Source organism: Aspergillus puulaauensis, chromosome 7, assembly GCF_016861865.1.
Source record: "Aspergillus puulaauensis MK2 DNA, chromosome 7, nearly complete sequence".
In the NCBI taxonomy this organism is placed as follows: domain Eukaryota; kingdom Fungi; phylum Ascomycota; class Eurotiomycetes; order Eurotiales; family Aspergillaceae; genus Aspergillus; species Aspergillus puulaauensis.
Window position 1 is genome coordinate 823,295 of NC_054863.1, and position 19,731 is coordinate 843,025.

At 51.9% G+C, this 19,731-nt stretch overlaps 11 protein-coding genes across 11 annotated transcripts; 5 read left to right on the forward strand and 6 right to left on the reverse strand.

Annotated features, from left to right (window-relative positions):
* Positions 1–366: 366 nt before the first annotated feature.
* APUU_70338A (Zn(II)2Cys6 transcription factor) lies at positions 367–2,146 on the reverse strand (the record flags this gene model as incomplete). The annotated part of the gene is made up of 6 exons (XM_041695199.1): positions 367–921; positions 969–1,064; positions 1,104–1,310; positions 1,363–1,862; positions 1,932–2,045; positions 2,092–2,146. The coding sequence occupies 6 exons, from the start codon at positions 2,144–2,146 to the stop codon at positions 367–369; spliced, it is 1,527 nt and encodes a 508-aa protein (XP_041560954.1).
* A 187-nt stretch (positions 2,147–2,333) lies between these two features.
* APUU_70339A (uncharacterized protein) lies at positions 2,334–4,092 on the reverse strand (the record flags this gene model as incomplete). Its single annotated transcript, XM_041695200.1, has 6 exons — positions 2,334–2,699; positions 2,763–3,247; positions 3,292–3,489; positions 3,533–3,686; positions 3,731–3,862; positions 3,919–4,092. 6 exons carry the CDS (start codon positions 4,090–4,092, stop codon positions 2,334–2,336), a joined length of 1,509 nt encoding a protein of 502 aa, XP_041560955.1.
* A 353-nt stretch (positions 4,093–4,445) lies between these two features.
* APUU_70340S (uncharacterized protein) lies at positions 4,446–8,684 on the forward strand (the record flags this gene model as incomplete). Its single annotated transcript, XM_041695202.1, has 7 exons — positions 4,446–4,488; positions 4,537–4,647; positions 4,702–5,466; positions 5,517–6,065; positions 6,108–6,227; positions 6,271–7,059; positions 7,105–8,684. 7 exons carry the CDS (start codon positions 4,446–4,448, stop codon positions 8,682–8,684), a joined length of 3,957 nt encoding a protein of 1,318 aa, XP_041560956.1.
* Positions 8,685–8,971: 287 nt separating this feature from the next.
* APUU_70341S (alpha/beta fold hydrolase) lies at positions 8,972–9,886 on the forward strand (the record flags this gene model as incomplete). The annotated part of the gene is made up of 1 exon (XM_041695203.1): positions 8,972–9,886. One exon carries the CDS (start codon positions 8,972–8,974, stop codon positions 9,884–9,886), a length of 915 nt encoding a protein of 304 aa, XP_041560957.1.
* Positions 9,887–10,095: 209 nt separating this feature from the next.
* APUU_70342S (RidA family protein) lies at positions 10,096–10,509 on the forward strand (the record flags this gene model as incomplete). The annotated part of the gene is made up of 1 exon (XM_041695204.1): positions 10,096–10,509. One exon carries the CDS (start codon positions 10,096–10,098, stop codon positions 10,507–10,509), a length of 414 nt encoding a protein of 137 aa, XP_041560958.1.
* A 1,461-nt stretch (positions 10,510–11,970) lies between these two features.
* On the forward strand, positions 11,971–12,357 carry APUU_70343S (uncharacterized protein; the record flags this gene model as incomplete). Its single annotated transcript, XM_041695205.1, has 1 exon — positions 11,971–12,357. One exon carries the CDS (start codon positions 11,971–11,973, stop codon positions 12,355–12,357), a length of 387 nt encoding a protein of 128 aa, XP_041560959.1.
* A 228-nt stretch (positions 12,358–12,585) lies between these two features.
* On the reverse strand, positions 12,586–14,022 carry APUU_70344A (N(6)-L-threonylcarbamoyladenine synthase family protein; the record flags this gene model as incomplete). Its single annotated transcript, XM_041695206.1, has 2 exons — positions 12,586–13,852; positions 13,907–14,022. The coding sequence occupies 2 exons, from the start codon at positions 14,020–14,022 to the stop codon at positions 12,586–12,588; spliced, it is 1,383 nt and encodes a 460-aa protein (XP_041560960.1).
* A 198-nt stretch (positions 14,023–14,220) lies between these two features.
* On the reverse strand, positions 14,221–16,847 carry APUU_70345A (uncharacterized protein; the record flags this gene model as incomplete). Its single annotated transcript, XM_041695207.1, has 6 exons — positions 14,221–14,850; positions 14,901–15,007; positions 15,077–15,521; positions 15,567–15,616; positions 15,678–16,482; positions 16,542–16,847. 6 exons carry the CDS (start codon positions 16,845–16,847, stop codon positions 14,221–14,223), a joined length of 2,343 nt encoding a protein of 780 aa, XP_041560961.1.
* Positions 16,848–17,034: 187 nt separating this feature from the next.
* APUU_70346A (uncharacterized protein) lies at positions 17,035–17,509 on the reverse strand (the record flags this gene model as incomplete). Its single annotated transcript, XM_041695208.1, has 3 exons — positions 17,035–17,191; positions 17,255–17,442; positions 17,495–17,509. 3 exons carry the CDS (start codon positions 17,507–17,509, stop codon positions 17,035–17,037), a joined length of 360 nt encoding a protein of 119 aa, XP_041560962.1.
* Positions 17,510–18,125: 616 nt separating this feature from the next.
* APUU_70347S (uncharacterized protein) lies at positions 18,126–18,452 on the forward strand (the record flags this gene model as incomplete). The annotated part of the gene is made up of 1 exon (XM_041695209.1): positions 18,126–18,452. The coding sequence occupies one exon, from the start codon at positions 18,126–18,128 to the stop codon at positions 18,450–18,452; it is 327 nt and encodes a 108-aa protein (XP_041560963.1).
* A 222-nt stretch (positions 18,453–18,674) lies between these two features.
* Positions 18,675–19,656, reverse strand: APUU_70348A (S-formylglutathione hydrolase; the record flags this gene model as incomplete). Its single annotated transcript, XM_041695210.1, has 3 exons — positions 18,675–18,860; positions 18,917–19,332; positions 19,392–19,656. 3 exons carry the CDS (start codon positions 19,654–19,656, stop codon positions 18,675–18,677), a joined length of 867 nt encoding a protein of 288 aa, XP_041560964.1.
* Between the last annotated feature and the right edge of the window lie 75 nt (positions 19,657–19,731).

The following is a 19,731-nucleotide window of genomic DNA, read 5'->3' on the forward strand; positions in this document are numbered from 1 at the left end:
ATATTGTGGACATACTGGCTTAATCTGGGTTTAAAAGGGTTTGTTTGGCATTGGCGAGGCGTTTGGTTAGGGTTAGCGTTTCATAGATCAGATTGCTTCACGACTTCACATCAAAGTCCATTTGTTCAATTCCTGGAATAGACTATTATAGCCACTCTCGTCCTCATTATGCTTCCGACCATTTCCCTTGCCCGGCAGGAGTTCTGACGATCACGGACTCTGGTGGGCCAGTCTATTGCCATTAACCTGTGGACTCCATATCAAGTAACAGTACTTTAGTACGGAGTATTCGTGTCCCTAAGGGGGTGAATGCATTTACTGTACATGATGAATGCACCGCTACCCGATTCATACTGATATTATCACTCACGCAAGGCTGATGTACCGAAACCGCCCATCTCCCCAACCCTGCAGTCCCCGTCCCCCGCGTCCAGTCAAATCCAAATCCAACCCTTTAGTTACAAAAGCATGTTTCACAGCCTCAATTGCCCGCCTCACACTACCCAGATTCCTCGCCCGTTGGATCCCCAGAAGCCTATCAAGGACGAAGCGGCGATGCTCCTCGTTCTCTAGCGCCACGTTTCCCAGCACGAACAGCGGCCAGAGGAGGGTCGCCATGTCTGGTAGCGTGGATATGGATTCGATTATTGAGGTGATGAGGTGGGGTTTGGAGGGTGATTCAAGATAAGGATGGTCTTGGTTGGTAAGAATATCGTGTGTTTGCTTCATGGACCCAAGACGCTCGGTTAGGTAGAGGAGTGCTGTAAGGCGTTTGATCTGTGCGATGCGTTCGAGGTCCTTCCGTCCGAGTGAATGCGCCGGTAGGGTTTGGTTTAGGGAGAGGAGGGCGTGGTGGAGGTCGGCTGTTGCTATTGCATAGTTCTGTTTCTCGGAGGTAGTTAATGGTCCAGTCTCCAGGGCCTATTAACTCATTCTATTAGCATCATTATTATTCTTGGGGGCTTTACTGGACTACCTTCGCTCTGGTAGATGCGAGCAGCGAGATCCGGTGGATCAGACTCATCAGACCGCGCGAGCAGCCCATCAGGACGTCTATCTGCAAGCTGTTAATTTCTATTCTGTTAGTTGTGCAGGACGTATACCTCCTCGAGATCATCGCCATCAGCCCAATGCTGAAAAGATTCATCCAGCCCATCATCAAACGCCGTGCGGCTCATGATATCGTGCGCAACAAAGTACATTCGGAAGAAATTCCACAAGCTGGGCGAGTTGCGAGAAGCATTACAGTCGATCAGCTTCAGACCACCACGTAGGTGCGTCATCCAGGACGGAGAGCAGCCATCTGATATCTGCATTCATCATGAGTAAAGAGTAAGCAACTCGCACAAGGTAGACACGCACGTCCTGGAAACAGAGCATTAGAACCGCGGCAACGGTCCCTTCATCCTGCATACTGGTGCAGACTTCGCGGCGTAGCCCTTGTAGTGCTTTGTCTTTGTAGTGGCATGCCTCTTGTCGAAACTCGGGGCGGCCGAGGAGGCATAGCTGATTAGCAGCGACGGCTAGGAGGGCGTTTAGAAGTGTCTGCGAGGAAAAGCAGAGGGGGATGACGAGAGATATGTAGGGATTGTGTGATGTGCTTAGGGAGCATGAAGGGCTGATTCCTCTGATGAAGTAGTCCAGGAGGTAGCCGTCGGTCTCTGGGAAGGACTGGAAGGGGTGGTAGGTAAATGGTACAAGGGTGAGCTCCAGTTGGGTATGTGGTTGTAGTGTTGTGATTGATTTGAAGTCATCGGCGGTCACATTGAGAAAGATCCAGCGGTTGATATAAGAGTGCAGAGGGAGTCGGAAGACGTCTTTCTCGCGCTGTGTCCTGGAACAGGGTCGTTTTGTCCATACCCCTATTTTTTCTAGTTAGTATAAGCCATAGATTAAGTAGAAAGTCTTGCCTTCACGACCGAAACTCAGACCTCGCTGGATGGCGTCTTCTCTGAAGGTCAGTCTGAGACCGCGGACGCATTGCAGGCCAAGGGTCTCGCAGCGTCTACATCGGGGATGCTCTTCGGTACACTGGATGTGTTTCTCTGTAGATATTAGTCTTAGCGAAAGGAATATCTGGTATTATCTCACCCTTGCACTGAAAGCAGCCAGTGCGGCGTCTGTTCTCTTTCTTGCTGCGTGCCATCGTGCCTATCACAGAGATAAAGGATGCAGACGATGCGGGGATGCCTCTTTATCACTGAAATATAAACTTAGTGTCAATCCTATCTCCACACTAAACACATCTAGACTAGCTGGATATCCTGGTGCGTGGGCTTACAGTATAAATATGATACGCTTATCTACCTGCAAGACACCTATTCATTCAACTATCAAGTCGTGTATTTAAACCCCCGCTGCTGAAAGTCCGTCTTATCAGCAAATGCCTCTCCCAGATCCTCCTCCCTCTCAGTCCCCACAGGATCAACGCCATCTACTCTTCGACGATTCAACGACACAGCAAGAAGCCAATATCCCGCCATCAACAGCACACATACACAATAACAAGCCAGCATAGCTACAAACCCACCCGTATACGCCGGGGCCTGGTCCGCGCGGAACGTCTGTGGCCCGATCAGACTTCCAACCGCATACCCAATATACAGCACGGAGTATTGCACTGTTTTCTTCGTGTTTCCTGCTGTGTTTGCCTGCGCCATGGATATACCTACAACGTACGGGCCGAAATAGGTGTACAACTAGTTCATAATTAGATTAGTTAGCAGGTGGTAGGATATAAATTGGAAGGAAAGTCAACTTACCAAATAAATCCCCACCATCTGTCCCCCGATATTCGTCCTCGGAAGTGTGTAAACCAGAATCGCACCGATGGCAGGAATACAAGACGCCAGCATTGTAACAAGACACCGTCTATTCACCCACTTCGAGGCAACCCAGGAGAAAATAAACGCAGACAGCGTGGACATGACACCGGTAGGCATATTCAGCAGAGAGGTATTCACAGGCGAAAAGCCGAGATTATTGATAATGATGCCGCTGAAGGTTAAAAGGCCGCCGTTGGGTATGTTTATGGCGATGTTGAAGAAGAACAGGATCCAGGTCTTGGGGTCGATGATTGCTTCCGACGCCTGGTCCCATTTCCATTTATGGCTGGTGATTCCGGTTTTGTTTGAGGCGAGGCGCTGCACGGCGTGGTATTTTTCTCGCGGGGTGAGGAAGAAGGCGTTCATGGGAGAGGAGGGGAGGAGGATGAACGCGATGATTGACCACAGGGTTGAGACGGAGCCTGTTGGTTAGTGAAAGCTTTCTTGGAATAGGGATAGGATGTACCGGTTATTAGGAATAGATATTGCCAAATCGACAGGGCTGCAGTGGGTGGGATGTGCCCGACAGCCCATGACAGGAAGCCATTGAAGACAGAACTCGCGGCTGCAAAGACAAGAGCGTTGCGTGGTGGCTGTTCAGTCTTTGTATAGAAGCCAGCAACTATAAGAGATATCGACGGGACAATAATGGCTTCCAGGGAGCCTGCACTGATTAGACCAGTTCATGTGTAGATACTATGACTTACCCATGAAGAAGCGCAGTGCCATCAAGCCGCCCCAGTTGCGAGAGACTGGTATCAGCAGAGCCAGGATAGACCAGCCGGTGGAACACGCAGTCAGGTACTTCGCAGAGGGCAGTCGGTGAACCAAATACGTGGATGGCCACATGCCAACGATTGCCTGCTTTCTTAATACAATACACCGAAGTTGGCCGGAGAACTCACCCCAATCGACAAGATAGATCCAGCCCACGAAAACTGCTGCCCGACGAGATGCAGGTCTGTTTCCAGGCCATATATCGCTGCAGTGCTGATAGCGACTTTGTCCACTGCACCAAGGGTGGCGGTCATGAATAGCTAGAATGACTGTTAGTCTTTTCTTTCCTGGCCAGTTCGGTAATATTCAAATATACCATAGGAAGCAGAATCCAATCCATCTTACGAATCATCTTTCTCTCTTCTTCGGCAGACAACGGCTCAAAGCCAGCATTGCGAGCGAGATACTGCGCAGCCTCGTCCATTGTCTTGGTAGCATGTTGCTTGCCTTGCGGTTCTTCAACCGTGGGAGCCTCTTTCTGGTCAGTCATGGTGCTGTGATATGGCTTTCGAAATAATTAAAATTGACATTGCAATATGGCATCGTCAGTCTTTATAGCCCTGAACAAGCCACCCCTAATCATCACCAGATAAGCAGCCTCCAACTTGATAAAGGATCCGGGGTAGACCCACCGTAGATCGTCGTCTCATTCTTCATTATTGGTGGAAATACCCTGTAGTCCGTATCGACCTTCCTCGTTTCCAGCGTGTGTGGAGTAGACTATAGTCCAAGCTACAAGCGTATCGACCTTCCTGCAGTTGATTTGGAGATGCGATATACCTATAAAGCCAACATATCCAAGCAGGTAAATATGCAAGACCAGTCCATCTTCAGCTTCTCAAAATGACAGTTCCAACGTCCACATCCGGTGTCCGAATTGCCATCGGTAAGACACTCTCCCTCCCTATTCTCATGAGACCGCTAAAAAGTATAGACCGCGGAGGCACCTTCACAGACGTCTGGGCAAGTCTCCCAGGGAAGCCCGATGTCGTTATCAAACTCCTCTCCGTCGACCCAGCCAACTACGCCGACGCCCCGACCGAAGGTGACACCCCATACCACAGAACCTATTACCAGCTAACAAAGTATACGGTGTAAGGCATCCGCCGCGTCCTCTCTCTGCATCATGGCTCAGAAATCCCCCGAGGCATCCCGCTCCCAAAATCCTCCCTAGACTCCATCCGAATGGGAACAACTGTCGCTACAAATGCACTCCTTGAGCGCAAGGGAACTAAACACGCCTTCCTTGTTACAAAGGGGTTCCGCGATCTGCTCCAGATCGGATACCAGTCCCGGCCGCGCCTCTTTGATCTCAATATCGTGAAGCCTGGTGTGCTATACTCCGCGGTACGGGAGGTCGACGAACGGGTTACGATTGAGGGATTCGACGAGGATCTAGATGGGCTGTTTAGCTCTACTACCGAGATACCAGGTGTTCTTGTCAAGGCGTCTAGCGGGGATATGATACGCATCTTGAAGCCGCTTGACGAGGGTGCCGTGCGTCAGACATTAAGGGAGCTCCGAATGCAAGGATTCGATACCGTCGCAGTCTGTCTAACGCATTCGCACGTTTTCCCGGCTCACGAGGAGAGGGTTGAACGAATTGCAATTGAAGAGGGCTTCGCACATGTCTCGCTTTCGTCGAGTGTTGCGGCGAAGATGATCAAGATGGTTCCTAGGGGGGGTTCTTCCTCAGCCGATGCGTATCTTACGCCTGAGATTAAGCGGTATCTGGATGGGTTTGCGGAGGGGTTTGAGGGTGGGAATCTGCATGGTGTGCGCTGCGACTTTATGCAGTCGGATGGGGGGCTAGTGAGCTACGACCGGTTTAGTGGGCTTAGGGGGATTTTGAGTGGTCCTGCTGGTAAGACGAAGACTACAATCCTCATTCATGTCAAGGTTAACACAGACTAGGAGGAGTTGTGGGATATGCTCGAACATCGTATGATGGGGATTCTGGAACTCCGGTTGTGGGATTCGATATGGGAGGCACATCGACTGATGTATCAAGATATGGGGGTCCCTTTGAACACGTCTTTGAGAGCAACACGGCCGGGGTAACTATCCAAAGTCCCCAGCTTGATATCAACACCGTTGCAGCTGGTGGTGGATCAATCTTATTCTGGCGAAATGGGCTCTTCGTCGTTGGTCCAGAGAGTGCCTCCTCCCATCCAGGGCCTGCGTGTTATCGCAAAGGCGGCCCGTTAACTGTAACTGATGCAAACCTCTTCCTTGGGAGACTTATCCCAGATCTATTCCCGAAGATATTCGGCGAGAACGAAGACCAACCGCTTGATGTGGCCATCGTCAAGCAAAAGTTCATCGCCTTGACAACCGATATTAACAAAGATACCGGCAAGGCACTCACGCCAGAAGAGGTTGCTTGTGGGTTCCTGGACGTCGCGAATGAAGCCATGTGTCGGCCTATTCGGGCATTGACTGAGGGGAAGGGATATGATATTGGTATGTCTTGACGACCTTTGGTATTCCGTCTAACCGTTGCAGCGAGCCATAACCTTGCGGTCTTTGGAGGCGCAGGGGGACAGCATGCGTGCGACATTGCGCGAACACTCAAGATATCGACTATCGTCATTCATAGGTTTTCCAGTATTCTCTCAGCATACGGTATGCACGTCACTCTTACCATCTTATAATACTGACGAGTAAGGAATGGCACTGGCCGACGTGGTCCAGGAAGCACAGGAGCCTGTCAACGAGACATACAATATATCGTCTCGCAGACAGCTAGAAGATCGCCTCTCAAAACTGCGAGGCCAAGTGCGGCAGCAACTAATCGACCAAGGCATTCGGGAAACAGACATCGCATACGAGATGTACCTCAACATGAGGTACCAGGGAACAGAGACATCGATCATGGTTCTCCAACCCCCAAACGGAGACTTCGCGGAGGAGTTCCGAAAGACTCACCTGCGGGAATTCTCCTTCTGCTTCCCTGGCGACAAGCCGATTTACGTTGACGATGTTCGGGTCCGTGGGATTGGGACAAGCGAGAGGAAGAACTCGGAGGGAAAGGAGCTTGGGCAGCAACTACGTGCATCGGAGTTCAAGGCCTTGAAGAGTGATATCTCAGAATGTGTGACTCCAGTGTACTTCCCCAAGGTCGGATATCAAAATACCCCTGTCTTCCTGGTCCAGAGTCTTCCTCCTGGGGTGGTAATTGAAGGGCCGGCTATCATTGTTGATCAGACGCAGACGCTTGTTGTGGCACCTGGGACAGTAGCCAAGGTTCTGCGCTCGCACATTGTCATTGAGATTGTGGCTACATCTGTCACCATTGCAGAGCAACCAGCGGTGGTGGATCACATCCAGCTATCGGTATTTGGACACAGGTTCATGAGCATTGCTGAGCAGATGGGGCGCGCTCTGCAGAAGACGGCCGTTTCTCTGAATATCAAGGAACGGCTTGACTTTTCTTGTGCTTTATTCGGTCCAGAGGGTAGCTTTACCATTCTCTTTCCACTACCCAGCTAATGGTTGATAGGCGACCTCGTTGCTAATGCCCCCCATGTCCCCGTGCACTTGGGCTCAATGAGCTACGCCGTGAAGCATCAGCACGAGCTCCATAGAGGCAAACTATCCCCAGGCGATGTCTTGGTAGCTAACCACCCAGAGTCCGGCGGAACCCATCTCCCAGATATAACTGTCATCACACCCGTATTCGAAAAGACCGGCTCGACAGTAGCTTTCTACGTGGCGTCTAGAGGCCACCATACAGATATCGGGGGGTTGGGTGGTACATCCATGCCACCCAACTCCACCGAACTGTGGCAAGAAGGCGCAGCTATAAGATCCTTCAAGCTCATTCAAAACGGTACCTTTGACGAGGCCGGTATAACCGACATCCTCCTCCGCCCCGGAACCCACCCCGGCTGCACAGGAAGCCGACATATCCAAGACAACATCTCGGACCTGAAAGCCCAAGTCGCCGCCAACCATAAAGGCATGACCCTCGTCCAGTCTCTCATAGAAGAATACACCCTCCCAACAGTGCAAATGTACATGAGCGCCATCCAGTCCAATGCCGAACAAGCCGTGCGGACCTACCTCCTCACAACACGCACAAAACTCGGCTCGCACCTCAGCGCAACAGACCAAATGGACAACGGCACCCTCCTCTCCCTCGCCATAACAATCTCCCCCACAGGCTCCGCCACATTCGACTTCACAAACACCGGCGTCGAACTCCTCTCCAACATCAACGCCCCTCCCGCAATCACATACTCCGCTATCATCTACACCCTCCGCCTCCTCATCGGCACCGACATCCCACTAAACCAAGGCTGTCTAGCCCCTATATCCGTGATACTCCCAAAGAACTCCTTCCTGAACCCGTCATCCAGCCCCGCCGTCTGCGCCGGGAACACCCAGACCTCGCAGCGCGTAGTCGATGTAATCCTCCGCGCGTTCCGCGCCGCCGCCGCCTCGCACGGGTGCATGAACTGTCTCGGCTTCTTCGGGGAAGGAGGCAAGACGTCCTCCGGCAAACAACTCGAAGGGTACGCATACGCATTCGGGGAGACAATTTGCGGAGGCTCCGGGGCGACGTCTACACAGGGGGGTGCATCTGGGGTGCACACGCACATGACGAACACGAGGATCACGGACCCCGAGAGTCTGGAGAAACGGTATCCTGTTATACTGCGGGAGTTTGCGATACGGCCGGGCACGGGTGGTGCGGGGGTGTTTAGAGGCGGGGACGGCGTTGTAAGGGACATTGAGTGTCGGGCGCCGCTGAGCTTTAGTGTTATCACGGAGAGGAGGAGTGTGGCGCCTTATGGGATGGAGGGGGGCGGGGAGGGGGAGCGGGGGGCGAATTATTGGGTTCGGAGGGTGAAGGCGCACGATGGGGAGGAGGAGCGGTGGGTTAATATGGGAGCGAAGAATATGGTGCGCATGCAGGCTGGGGATCGGTGTGTCATTCATACGCCTGGGGGTGGGGGATGGGGAGGTGAAGGTATCAAGTATGGAGATGTCAAGGTTAATGGTGCAGTTAGGGCTCAGCATCCACGGGCGTCTGGCAGTGTCGGTGCTTATGCGGCGGCACAGGAGGCGTCAAATTAGTTAACAGTGGATATTAGTATTTGACACTGAATATTATCCAACAATTTAGTCTTCTAAAACTGTAACCCAGTTAGGGCTAATCCCAGTATGCAAACAAGTTCACATGTTAATTTTGTAAGTAACTTAAACATACAAATCAAACAGTCCAAATTTTGCCACGTTTGCATTTCAATCAAACATGTTTTACTCGGCTGGGGAAGCCGAGCCCCGCATAGGATCTATATAAATATGTAAACCGCTTCCTGTATCGTACAATAATAACCATTAAAATACTTCAATATACTACCATGGACATCCAACTCAGCTCAACCTTCCACCACTCCACCAGCACCCACAGCTACTCCATCCGCTGGACATCCCTCGGAAACGCCACCTCCCCACCCCTAATCTTCGTCCACGGCACCCCCTGGTCCTCTCTCGTGTGGCACACCTACGCCAAACCCCTCTCCAAAAACTTCCACGTCTACCTCTTCGACAACCCCGGTTTCGGCCAGAGCCCGCTGGGAACACCCCTCCCAGAAAAGAAAGAAACAATCACCAAACAAGCCGCACTGGACGCAGACCTCGCGCAGCAGTCCGAGGTATTCGCCGCGCTATACAATTTCTGGAGTCAGACCTGGGGTCCTGGCCAGGTGAAAGCGCATGTAATCGCACACGACCACGGCGGGCTGATGGCCCTGCGCACGCACCTGGTGCATGGGTGTGCGTTTGCGAGTCTCTGTCTGATTAACGTTGTTGCGTTGGGTCCGTTTGGACAGCCGCTGTTCAAGCTGATTGCGGAGAATGAGGGCGTGTTTAATTCACTGACCGGTCCGGTGTTTGAGGGCGTTGTGGAGTCTTATATTAGGGATGCGGCGTTCACGGAGTTAAGCAGGGAGACTATGGAGGTGCTGAAGAGGCCGTGGGTTGAGAGTGAGGAGGGGAGGAGGGGGTTTGTGCGCCAGATGGTGCAGGCGAATAGTCGCAGCACGGAGGAGGTTGAGGGGAGGTATCATGAGGTTGGGAATAAGATGCCGGTGCTTGTTGTGTGGGGTGAGGAGGATAGATGGATTCCTGTAGAGACGGCGGCGAGGTTGAAGGACAGACTGAATGCGAGGGATGTTGTGCTGGTTGAGGGAGCTGGCCATTTGGTGATGTATGATCAGCCGGGGAAGTTGGGGGTTGAACTGGGCTGGTGGTTGAGTTCTGTTAGCATCCATTGATTGTTTATCTTGGTTTAGACTCTGTTGTACATGAAGATGATTGAATGATAGGATTGGGAGGAGTTACCGATGGCATCGGACTCGCAAAGAGAACCCGAGACCTGACCCAGCCGTTCCGAGGCTTCTATCTATATAAGTAGCAGATTATGTACCTGCTTATTTGCTTCTAACTAGTTTCTTCCATTCAAAGTCCACTGTTCACCATCAAAATGTCAACCGTCCAAGCAATCTCACCCCCCTCCATCCAACCCCCCGGCGGAAAATACTCGCACGTCCTCGTCGTCTCAGGCCCCCACAAAAGCATCGAAATCGCCGGACAAGTCGGGGTCAAACCAGACGGGACCATCCCCAAGACCTACGAAGAACAAGTGAAGCAAGCCTTTTCGAATCTCAAGGCATGTCTTGACTCTGTCGGCCCGGAAAAGGCAATCATCACGCGGCTTCGGTATTATATTGTCGACTACAAGTACCCGGAGAAGTTTGATGCCCTTAGAGAGGCGAGAGAGATTATTTTTGACGGATATACGCACCCGTTTCCGCCGAGTGTGCTCGTTCCGGTTCCGGCTTTGGGAGACCCGGACTTTCTGGTTGAGGTTGAGGCTTCGGCGGTTGTTCCAGAGTAATCGTTGATTTCCGGATTGTGTATATACTCGGAGGTTCTATTTTGAGGATCTAGAGAGACGCAGAGTATATATCAAAAACCTGGAACAAAGCAATATCAACGTATATACAAAACACAATACACGAGTCCCGCTCCGATTGGTCACACCCAGTTCACTGTCCCGTTAGCCGCTCTGATTGGCCACATTCAGTCACTTCATGGATATTAGGGCTGCTCAGTATAAAACAGTTACAGTTCATCAATATTTTAACAGGTAACATTCCGTTTGCCGTTATCTTACTCTACATTGCATCGTCTACTGTAGTAAGAGACTCGTCACTCGGTTCAATCCCAGGAAACTGCACATCTAGCCCACCGCTTCTGCGGTGGTAGCAAACAGGACGTTTCAAGCGCAGAATGCGATTCTAGCAAGAGAAAATGGCAATGGTACCCATGCATGCTCGATCGGCATGCCTCGAGAACTAAACATAGAAACTATGTGCCATGACCGGGATAGTCTTTTACTCTGTATACTTTAAACAACTGGGGACCCAGAAACTACACCAATCTCCAACTCATTTGCATTACTATTTTGACTTTAACCCGGTCATTCAGGCTTTTTTCTCGGAGGCTGGTCCTGGTCTGATCACCATGAGAAGCTGCCATCACTCATGATTGGCAGGTTGACAGAAACCAACGCTGGGTGAAGCATTCTGTCACGTCGACGATCCAATCGACAAGGGCCGAAACCAACTGATTCGGGACTGGCCGCTTCGCGCAGAGCAATAGGCTCATAACTATCCATCGACCTGCGAGTCTGTCACGCTCTGCGGCAGTCAGTTTCGAAAGGGCACTGTGACCGCGGTGTGATTGTGTGCAGAGATCGCATTCCTCTGGCCTGTGACGGGTGGAGCTGTGGCTATAATTGGCGGTTGTCCGGGAAGAGAGTTTCCGCTGTGCCTTGATTGGAAGGGACTGCATGGGCCAGATGTGAGGGGCCTGGAGGAGAGGGATACGATTGGCAGATCTGGATGTGATGGTGTGCTGGGCGTGCAGGCAGTCGGCGCTTAGCAGCAGGCGGGCGAGTCATTGGCTGAGCCCTAATTCCTTCTTTTTCCTGCTTCTCTCCTCAAGAGAAGAAAGATGATATATAGCCATTAGCCGCCCACTTGCTACTGCAGCTTCTTGAAACATCTTCGCTTCTCCCCCCTCGTCGCCGTTCTATTTTTGCTTTCTGTTGCTTTGGCTGGTCCAGACAACGTCTATCTTTAAACGCCCTCGGATTAATTTTGGAAACACTCATCCTATACTTCATCCCCAGGTTTCAGACTTTGTTGACCAAAGTCTGCCTCGTCAAGTCGCCACTATATCATTCCTGTCCTCGTCATCATCGCTTAATACCACCTCGCCAACCCTCCTGCTCTTGAACCAACACCTAACCTCTCCCTCTTCACCACAACACCAAAGCCAAGACACAGCAACAATGTACCGCTCAAAGCCCAAGCTCTCCGTCTCCATCGCCGCCGCCCAGTCCACCGTCTCTCGTCTCTCCCTCTCCCTCAAGTCCCCAGGTCCTCTGCTCTCCCCACGCAGTCCCTTCTGCCCTCCCAGCCCCGCCCCGCCAGCAAAGCGCTTCTCAAACCTCCAGGTCCCAGCCGCCCCCAGCTACAACTACGTCAACTCGTGCTCGTCCAAGAGCATCCTCAAGAAACAGGCTGGGCCGGCGGGGACATCGACATCGGCATCGAAGCGCATCCAGTTCGGGAGCCCGACGGTGCACTGCATCACACCGATCGAGAACCGGGACGAGTACTATGGGACGTACACGAAGCTGTCGAAGGAGGAGAGGAGGTGGATTGTGAGGGAGTGAACTGGCCGATGCTTTGATTAATTTAATGTGCAGTTGATGCTGAGGATGAGCATTCCAGCGTCGTTGCTAGCAGACTGGAAGAATCCAAAAGTGCAGGTGTGTAAATGAGCGATGTACTTACGACTTATGATATGACTGGCATGAACAATCCAATACAATCCTTGATTCCTTATACAGCGTCCTGGTAGAGTAGGAACTATTATACATAATACAACTATAATACATTAATCACCTCACCCACCCCCCAGCCCCCAAAACACCACCCTCTTTCTCAAGCGACCACTTCCTCAGCGCCCGAACCGAATAATCACTCCTCCACCCCGCCTCAAACATCTCTATCCCCGCCCACCCAATCATCGCCGCATTATCCGTACACAGCGCCGCCGGCGGCGCCACAATCGCCACATGTCCAAACCCACGCACGTCCAAGAACGACCGCAGCACCGTCATGAGGAACTTATTCGCCGCGACGCCGCCGCTCACAACAAGCGTCTTGACGGGCACGCTCTCCGGGGTCGGCCGGTGGTTCGGCTTGGGCTTCCACTGGCACAGCGATTCCAGCGCGATGATGGTGCGCGACGCAAGGTGCTCGAAGCTCACGCGCATTGCCTCGCGGGCCATTGCGACGCGCTCATCGTCTGAAACCGGTTGGCCTGCGATTCGTTTGCGAGTGAGGATCTGGCTGATGGCCGGCGCGACGACTGCGAAGCTGAGCGCCAGTTGTCGCGTCTGGGCGTAGGGCGTGGTTATGGACCAGCCGTACGGCGATTCTTTCTTGGAAACGGCGATTTCGTCGCCGCGGGTCCGGGGCGCGGTGTAGTCGGCGTAGTCGGCGGGTCCGTTGGGGAAGGCGTACTGCTCAAGCAGTTTGCCGTACATGGTGGTTTTTGAGGATTCTAGGAGTGTAGGTGGGAGGATATCACGGGCGGCTTTGTCCAAGGCTTCGCCGATAGCGACGTCTGTGGTTGTCGCGAGGATGGAGTGGTCGGTTAGAGAGGACGAGTTCACGAGCAGAGTGTGCCCCCCCGACGCGAGGATGGAGAGGAATGGGAACTCAGGCGTCATGGTTTGGTTCGGAGAGGAGAGTGAGAGCGCGGAGACAAGACGGGGCGTTAAGAGGTGTGCCTGCATATGGTGTACGCCGACGAAGGGGATCTGCCACGCCACGGAGAGGCCCTTCGCTGTGTCAAGGCCGACGAAGAGGTTGGCGCGCATACCTGGGCCACGCGTGACGGATATAAAGTCCGGCTTCTGGCGGTTGTTGCCGTCGTGCAGCGTAACGACTTTCCTGTTATCATTTTCCGAGTCCGCTGCGGATGGGAGGTGTGTCAATGCCTTGTTGACTAGCTTTGCGAGGTTCTCCTGATGGGATTCAAGAGCGGGAATAGGATGAATGCCCTGGTATGCTGTCAGGTCGGCGGTGACATTCTCGAGGAAGTGGATTTTGGCCGAGCCGAATGGATCTTTATCGACTATTGCAACGGAGGTATCGTCACTGGAGGCGGGAATTAACGTGCATTCTGGATTTGGAGTGGGTGGTCCAACTTACCATGATGATTCAATCGCGAGCGTCAAAAGGCCGCGACGCAGTGAAGGCACGCTATGTCGAGATCCACCGCAGAGGATTCTCCGACCAACAGCTGAAGCAGGGCGCAGATGCAACATGAGTTCAACAGAGGTCGCATTGAAGCTGTTGACGGCGGATCCCCGAAGAACGCAGCCGGAGGTCGGGTGCAAGTTTCGCCGAGATGCCCCAAACCCTACATCGGTGGCCCGTTTTGGACTCCATACAAGTCAGCGAACACATCAACAGGCAGACCAACATCAAATTCTCAAATAAATGTCACAAACATCCCACTCTTATTAGTTCCGGTGCACTATTTTTTGCACAAAGGATTTCACAGATGCCCTCACCCCCGCCCTAGGCTGAGCGTCTCCAATGTTGTCGTCTCCAATGTTATCCTCCTCGGGGTGCATACCCCTTCCAGGCTCCAAGCTGAGGTTCTCCATCTTCGGTTTGACATCCCTCTCAACCATTACCTCTTCCTTATCTCTAGTATCTTGCTCGGCCAACCTTTGAATTTTCTCCTCCTTGGCCTGGACATCCCTCTCTGCCCACGACCTGATGATGCCCTCATTGCTCTCCTCATACACCCGGAGCTCCACCTCATTATCCACCGTGAGGAACGTATTCGGCTGCACGAATTTCCATCTTGCTGCCCGTTTCGAGGATACAATCTCTCGCCACTCCCCGTATATGCCATCGACGGTAGAGAGGGATTCGTAGAGCTCTCTACAGGGGGTTGTATCTCCAGTACACCGCCAGATGTGAAGACGGAGTAGGTAGTCTCCTAGAGCTGCTTTTCCGTGAGACAGCATCTTTGTGCGATCGACGCTGGCCGTTATGGTTGAGGCCTCGCGATCGTGGGTGATTTTGATGACCCCGGAGCCGTTTTGAAGGAGGTATTTTAATATGGTAAAATTTGCTTTGGCCTGCCTCCAGTTAGATCTTGTGCGGATTTGAAAGTGTAGACAACTCATACTACAGGATGGTCGGTTTCCCACACGGGCCAGGGCCGGCCCTCGATGCCGTAATATTGCAGGGCTTGGATGCCGTCAACACAGATCTTGAGGTAGCTGGTATAGAGAACTAAAATCCCGTGTGGTGGTCATTATCACAGTATGGCGGACACTAAGAATCATTTTTAGGTGCACTCACGGTCCTCAGATGTAATCTCACTTGTCTCAGAATAGCCAAAAATCGCCAGGATCTCCTTGCTATCCATCAGGTACTGCGAAACCAACGTTGCCCGGCACTCCTCAACTGATTTGGCGTCGCTTGGGAAAATATCTTCCCATGACTTCCCCAAGGGATAGACCGAGGCGATTGGCTTTCCTGTTAATGGACTAATCGGGGGCATTTCCTCATTGAAGTTGCACCTGCAGCCGTCTTCTATTCTCCGACCGAGGAGCTTCCCTGTTCCATGGCCGATTAACTGGTGGACTGCGGTTATGATGAAGCTGACGAGGTGTATGCTGCGCCTAAAATGCTCTGTGTTCAAAGGAGAAATCCAATCGCAGAAGATGGTTGAGCTGGTATCCTCGTTCAGACGATTCGCAAAAACAGTATTCCTGAAATGGCAGATCCAGCGGTCCTCATGGAACTATACTCTTGTTAATGCACTGTCTTGATAGTTGGAAGAACTCACGCTTTCAGGTTTGGCGTCTTGGAATACAATCCTCCCGCACATAGCGAGGGCTAAAAGCAAGTTAGTATTTCCATACTCTGAAATAAGGTGAAATCAATAGTAGCAGCCTACTATGGAGTCTGGCGAGCCTAGGTGCGTCAAATGAGAATGTCTCGAACGGCCCTTTGCCACCATTCACACCTGGGACTGCCCATGGCAGCTGTCGGATCAGCGCAGACGAAGAATTCACAATCTGGTTCAATTTCGACTGCTCATCTTGGTTAAAAATCCCCACCATGCCATTCCACTCACCGGCGCAATTATGAAGTGGGTTGACAAAGCCGAGGAAACTCTCGACTCTCTCGCCTGTTGGGGCCTTCTGCGCCGCCTGTAATGAAAGGTTGTGTCCGGTGCGAAAGTAATTGAGGTAGTGATCCAAAGTCGCGTGTTGCTCTTTAGGGGCCCATTTCTTCGCGCGGTCTAGCGCGTTGCATATATGGGACAATTCTTCTGAATGGACGCCCCTTATAAGCCGTATATCTTCGGCTAATATCCGCGGTTCATCGCAAGCTCCAAGCTCAGAGGCCAGGAGGATATGGTAAATGGTCTTACCATTGTCGTCAATCACCGGTTGGAGTTGGGTGTTGCTGTGGGTAATGGACCACTCGCTGGCGGGAATTCCGTCAACAATGTTCTGAGCCTCACGAATAGTGTGCCAGATTCTGAAAAGGTCATTGTCGCTAACATCGGACAGTGCTTCTCTCGGGTAAAACCCCAGCCGCACGCTTTCTCCCGGATACTTTGGGCGTGGAGGACGAACACCTAACAATCCGTCGATTGCTTTCTCCAAATCAGCAGTTGTCTTGGGGGAAATGCTCGCAATCCTCTTCAACGCTTCGGTAGATAATTCGGGGACAAGCTTCTCACGCCCATCAGCCTATTGCCAGCATTAGAACATCGGCACAGAGGGAATGAGTGGTTTCAAATATCACCCACAGAGACGTTTCCCAGATGAGATAAGAATGTCCCGGCGTACTCCAAAAACACTTCAAGTTCGTCACGTGTGACGCCACATCGTGTCACAATAGTGTCCCATTTGCCCTCACATGCATGGTACAGATCGAGGATAAGGTCGAAGATCAAAGGGCTTTCCCGCGACGTCTCCCGCAGGGAAATCCTACTTCCGTGCCACACGGCTCTTGCAAGATAATGTGCGTATATCTTGCTCTCATGGTCGAGGGAATCGAAGGGTTGTTTGACAGCTAGCTGGTAGACAGGAGTGCCACGGAGCGGGGACGACATTGTCTTGCAGAAACGGAGATGAAGAGAATGTTTATTACGAAGAGGAATTGAAATGTATGGGCGAGTAAGAGAGAATAAATAAAAATCGTGCACTTGGGCTCAAGATGGGGCAACGAAGTCGGGCGTCGTAGCCCTAAGATGGAGACAAAGAAAACAATCCGTTCTCTGGGAGGACCGACGACGACGATTATTGACGGCCTGTATCGGGTTGATGCTCAAAGCCATTCCAGACAAAGAAGACCCGACTTTCTTCGGAGGACGAGCCATCCCTCCTGGGCCTTCTGGGACCGGCCTTGGGCTTGGGCTCGGGGCTCGGGTTTCTTCGACCATGAGAGATGGGGAAACTGTAAGGTAAGGCAATCAGTTAGTTAGACACAAAATACAGGTAACTACGTTGTGCAACGCACACAAAGATAGCCCTTGGTACACTTCCGCTGGATCCTCCGGTCTGAGTGTGTCGGACACACTGGGGCCTCATAAAGAGCTTCTTCCCCCCAGCAGGCAGCTCCACGCAACTTTCTTTTGCAAATGCAACAAGAGGGCGATGGTCCCTGTTGAGCCTGTTCGCGTCTCGCGAGAGACGAACCATCAGATCCTAGAGGCTGTCAGTCTCCGATGTTGAGCTTAAAGCCCAGAATAAAATATACCTTAATAAGTTTCATCTGCGGCAGTGTCGTCAGCATACGAGCCTCAAGGGCACAATCTGACCAGTTGACTCACACTGTTCGCGGGAATATGATAAGTCTTATTGCATTCTCTAGGGGCCTATCGTCTTGGTCCTTCTTCGTCTCTGCATCCTCATCTGCAGTCTGCAATGCATGGCAGCAAATAAACGGCGCAATAATGAATGTAAAACACTGTACTCAACTCATGGCTGCTCGCCCAGCAACTTATTGGCCGACCGTATCCATGACTGAAATGGGCCCAATAGCGCTGTGGACTGTCGGTTTCCGCCAGCCTTGTTCTTTTTGCTTTTCCCTGTTGGTGGTGGTCTCCGTTTGTACTCCCGTCTCCTGTGGCAATGGTTGTGGTTGTGTTGACATTGTTGTGGTGATGGCGAAGAGGTCTAGAACTATGAACGATAACTATGTACAACAGCTTAGTCAGTTTATGCCCCTTGTGCAAATAACCAAGCCTCGAGCTAGCTGGCTGATGATGAACTGTTTGTGAAGGGCGAGAAATAACCCTAATTAATTAATCAGCCATGTGAGCAACTTTTATCAATTGAGTTTCTATTCTTGTTACCAGCTTTGAGGCTATACTATTACCTATCGCACGATGCGCGATGAGCTTACACTTATATCATTATCTCGAGTCAGACCGTTTGCTCCATACTTCCCACGCAACTGCCAACGATCCAACAACACTCAGGACTCAGCATCGCTCTCTCTCTATCCCTCAGGAATCATGGTCCGCGTGAGATTTAGTGCGGCTCCGGAAATGTCGTACGTTACCAAACTCTACGATTACGCCGCGATCGTGAGTATTACGTTGTTCAAGGTCTCCGAAGTTCCCTGTACAATCAACGGGGTGGAAAATCCACATGCTACAATTCCTGGCACTACGTCTAAGACGAAGAAGGTTGCCATGGTCGACCCAAGCTGAAATCGTCAGACACAACGCGAATCATATTTTCATTTGAACTCAAGAGTGAACCAAATTTACGACATTCCACAGAGCGAATCAACCTTCGTAAACAACGTGTCATTTTATCTATATCAAAGATTCGCCTGTCGGTCGCTGGCCAATATCAGAACACGCCGCCATCATCCCCGACACATTCCACGCAGAGACGCAATGAGGAAGAGGGAGAAAGGGAGAAACCCACTATGCAAAGAGATACTTGGCCGCATGCTCAACGTGGTCATCCGAGAACGTCGCCATGGTGTAATAACTATGGTCGTAATCCGGCTGGTACCGAACCTTGATCCCCGTGACTCCTGCTTCCTTCGCCGCCTTCTCCAGGTTCTCGGGGAGAAGCTGGCCTTGCTTGTAGAAGTTGTCGCCGGTTCCCTGCACCTGTTAGTCCATCCCGTTCGCGTACGGAATCCGTCTTGGTGGGAACATACCACATCAATCAAAACATCCACCTCCTTCCCCTTCCACCCCTTCACCAACTCCGACGCATCATGCTCCTTCCACGTCTCCTTGTTCTCCTCCCCAAGATACCCCCCAAACGCCTTCTGTCCCCAAGGACAGTTAATCGGGTTCGAGATGGGCGCGAACGCAGAAACACTCTTATACTTGCCAGGGTTGCGCAGGAAGAGTGTCAGCGCACCATGACCGCCCATGCTGTGCCCCGTGATACTGACACGGCTGCTATCGAGTTGTGGGAACGCTTCAAAGACTGTCGCGGGCAGCTCCTCTGTGACGTAATTGTACATGTTGTAACCCTTGTTGTAGGGTTCCTTTGTGGCGTTGACGTAGAAACCGGCACCAGTGCCAAAGTCCCACGAGTCGTTTTCGCCGGGGATGTCGAGGCCGCCTTTTCTACTGTTAGGTATAGTCATTTCACTCAATGGGATTATCCGGGCTATGACGTACGAGGGCTTGTGTCTGGGTACAAGACGGCAATTCCCTTCTTGCTAGCTCCGTGCTGGAAGAAGCCCTTCTCAGAGCAGTTGTCCGCTGTGCAAGTCAGACCGGAGAGGTAGATCAGGACAGGCAGTTTCTGGTTGGGTGTCTTGTATGCCTGCGGCGGAAGGTACAGGTTGAATGACATTTCGCAGTTGGTGGACTTGGCGGCATGGCTAAGCTTGAGAAGCTTGCCGCCGAAAGAGGCAATGGTTGCTTTCGTGGTGACGGACATTTTGGCGATAGAATACAACGGTTTGAAATTGGGTGGAAGATGTTGAAGTTGCTGTTGTGGTTGCGAGCGCGGGAA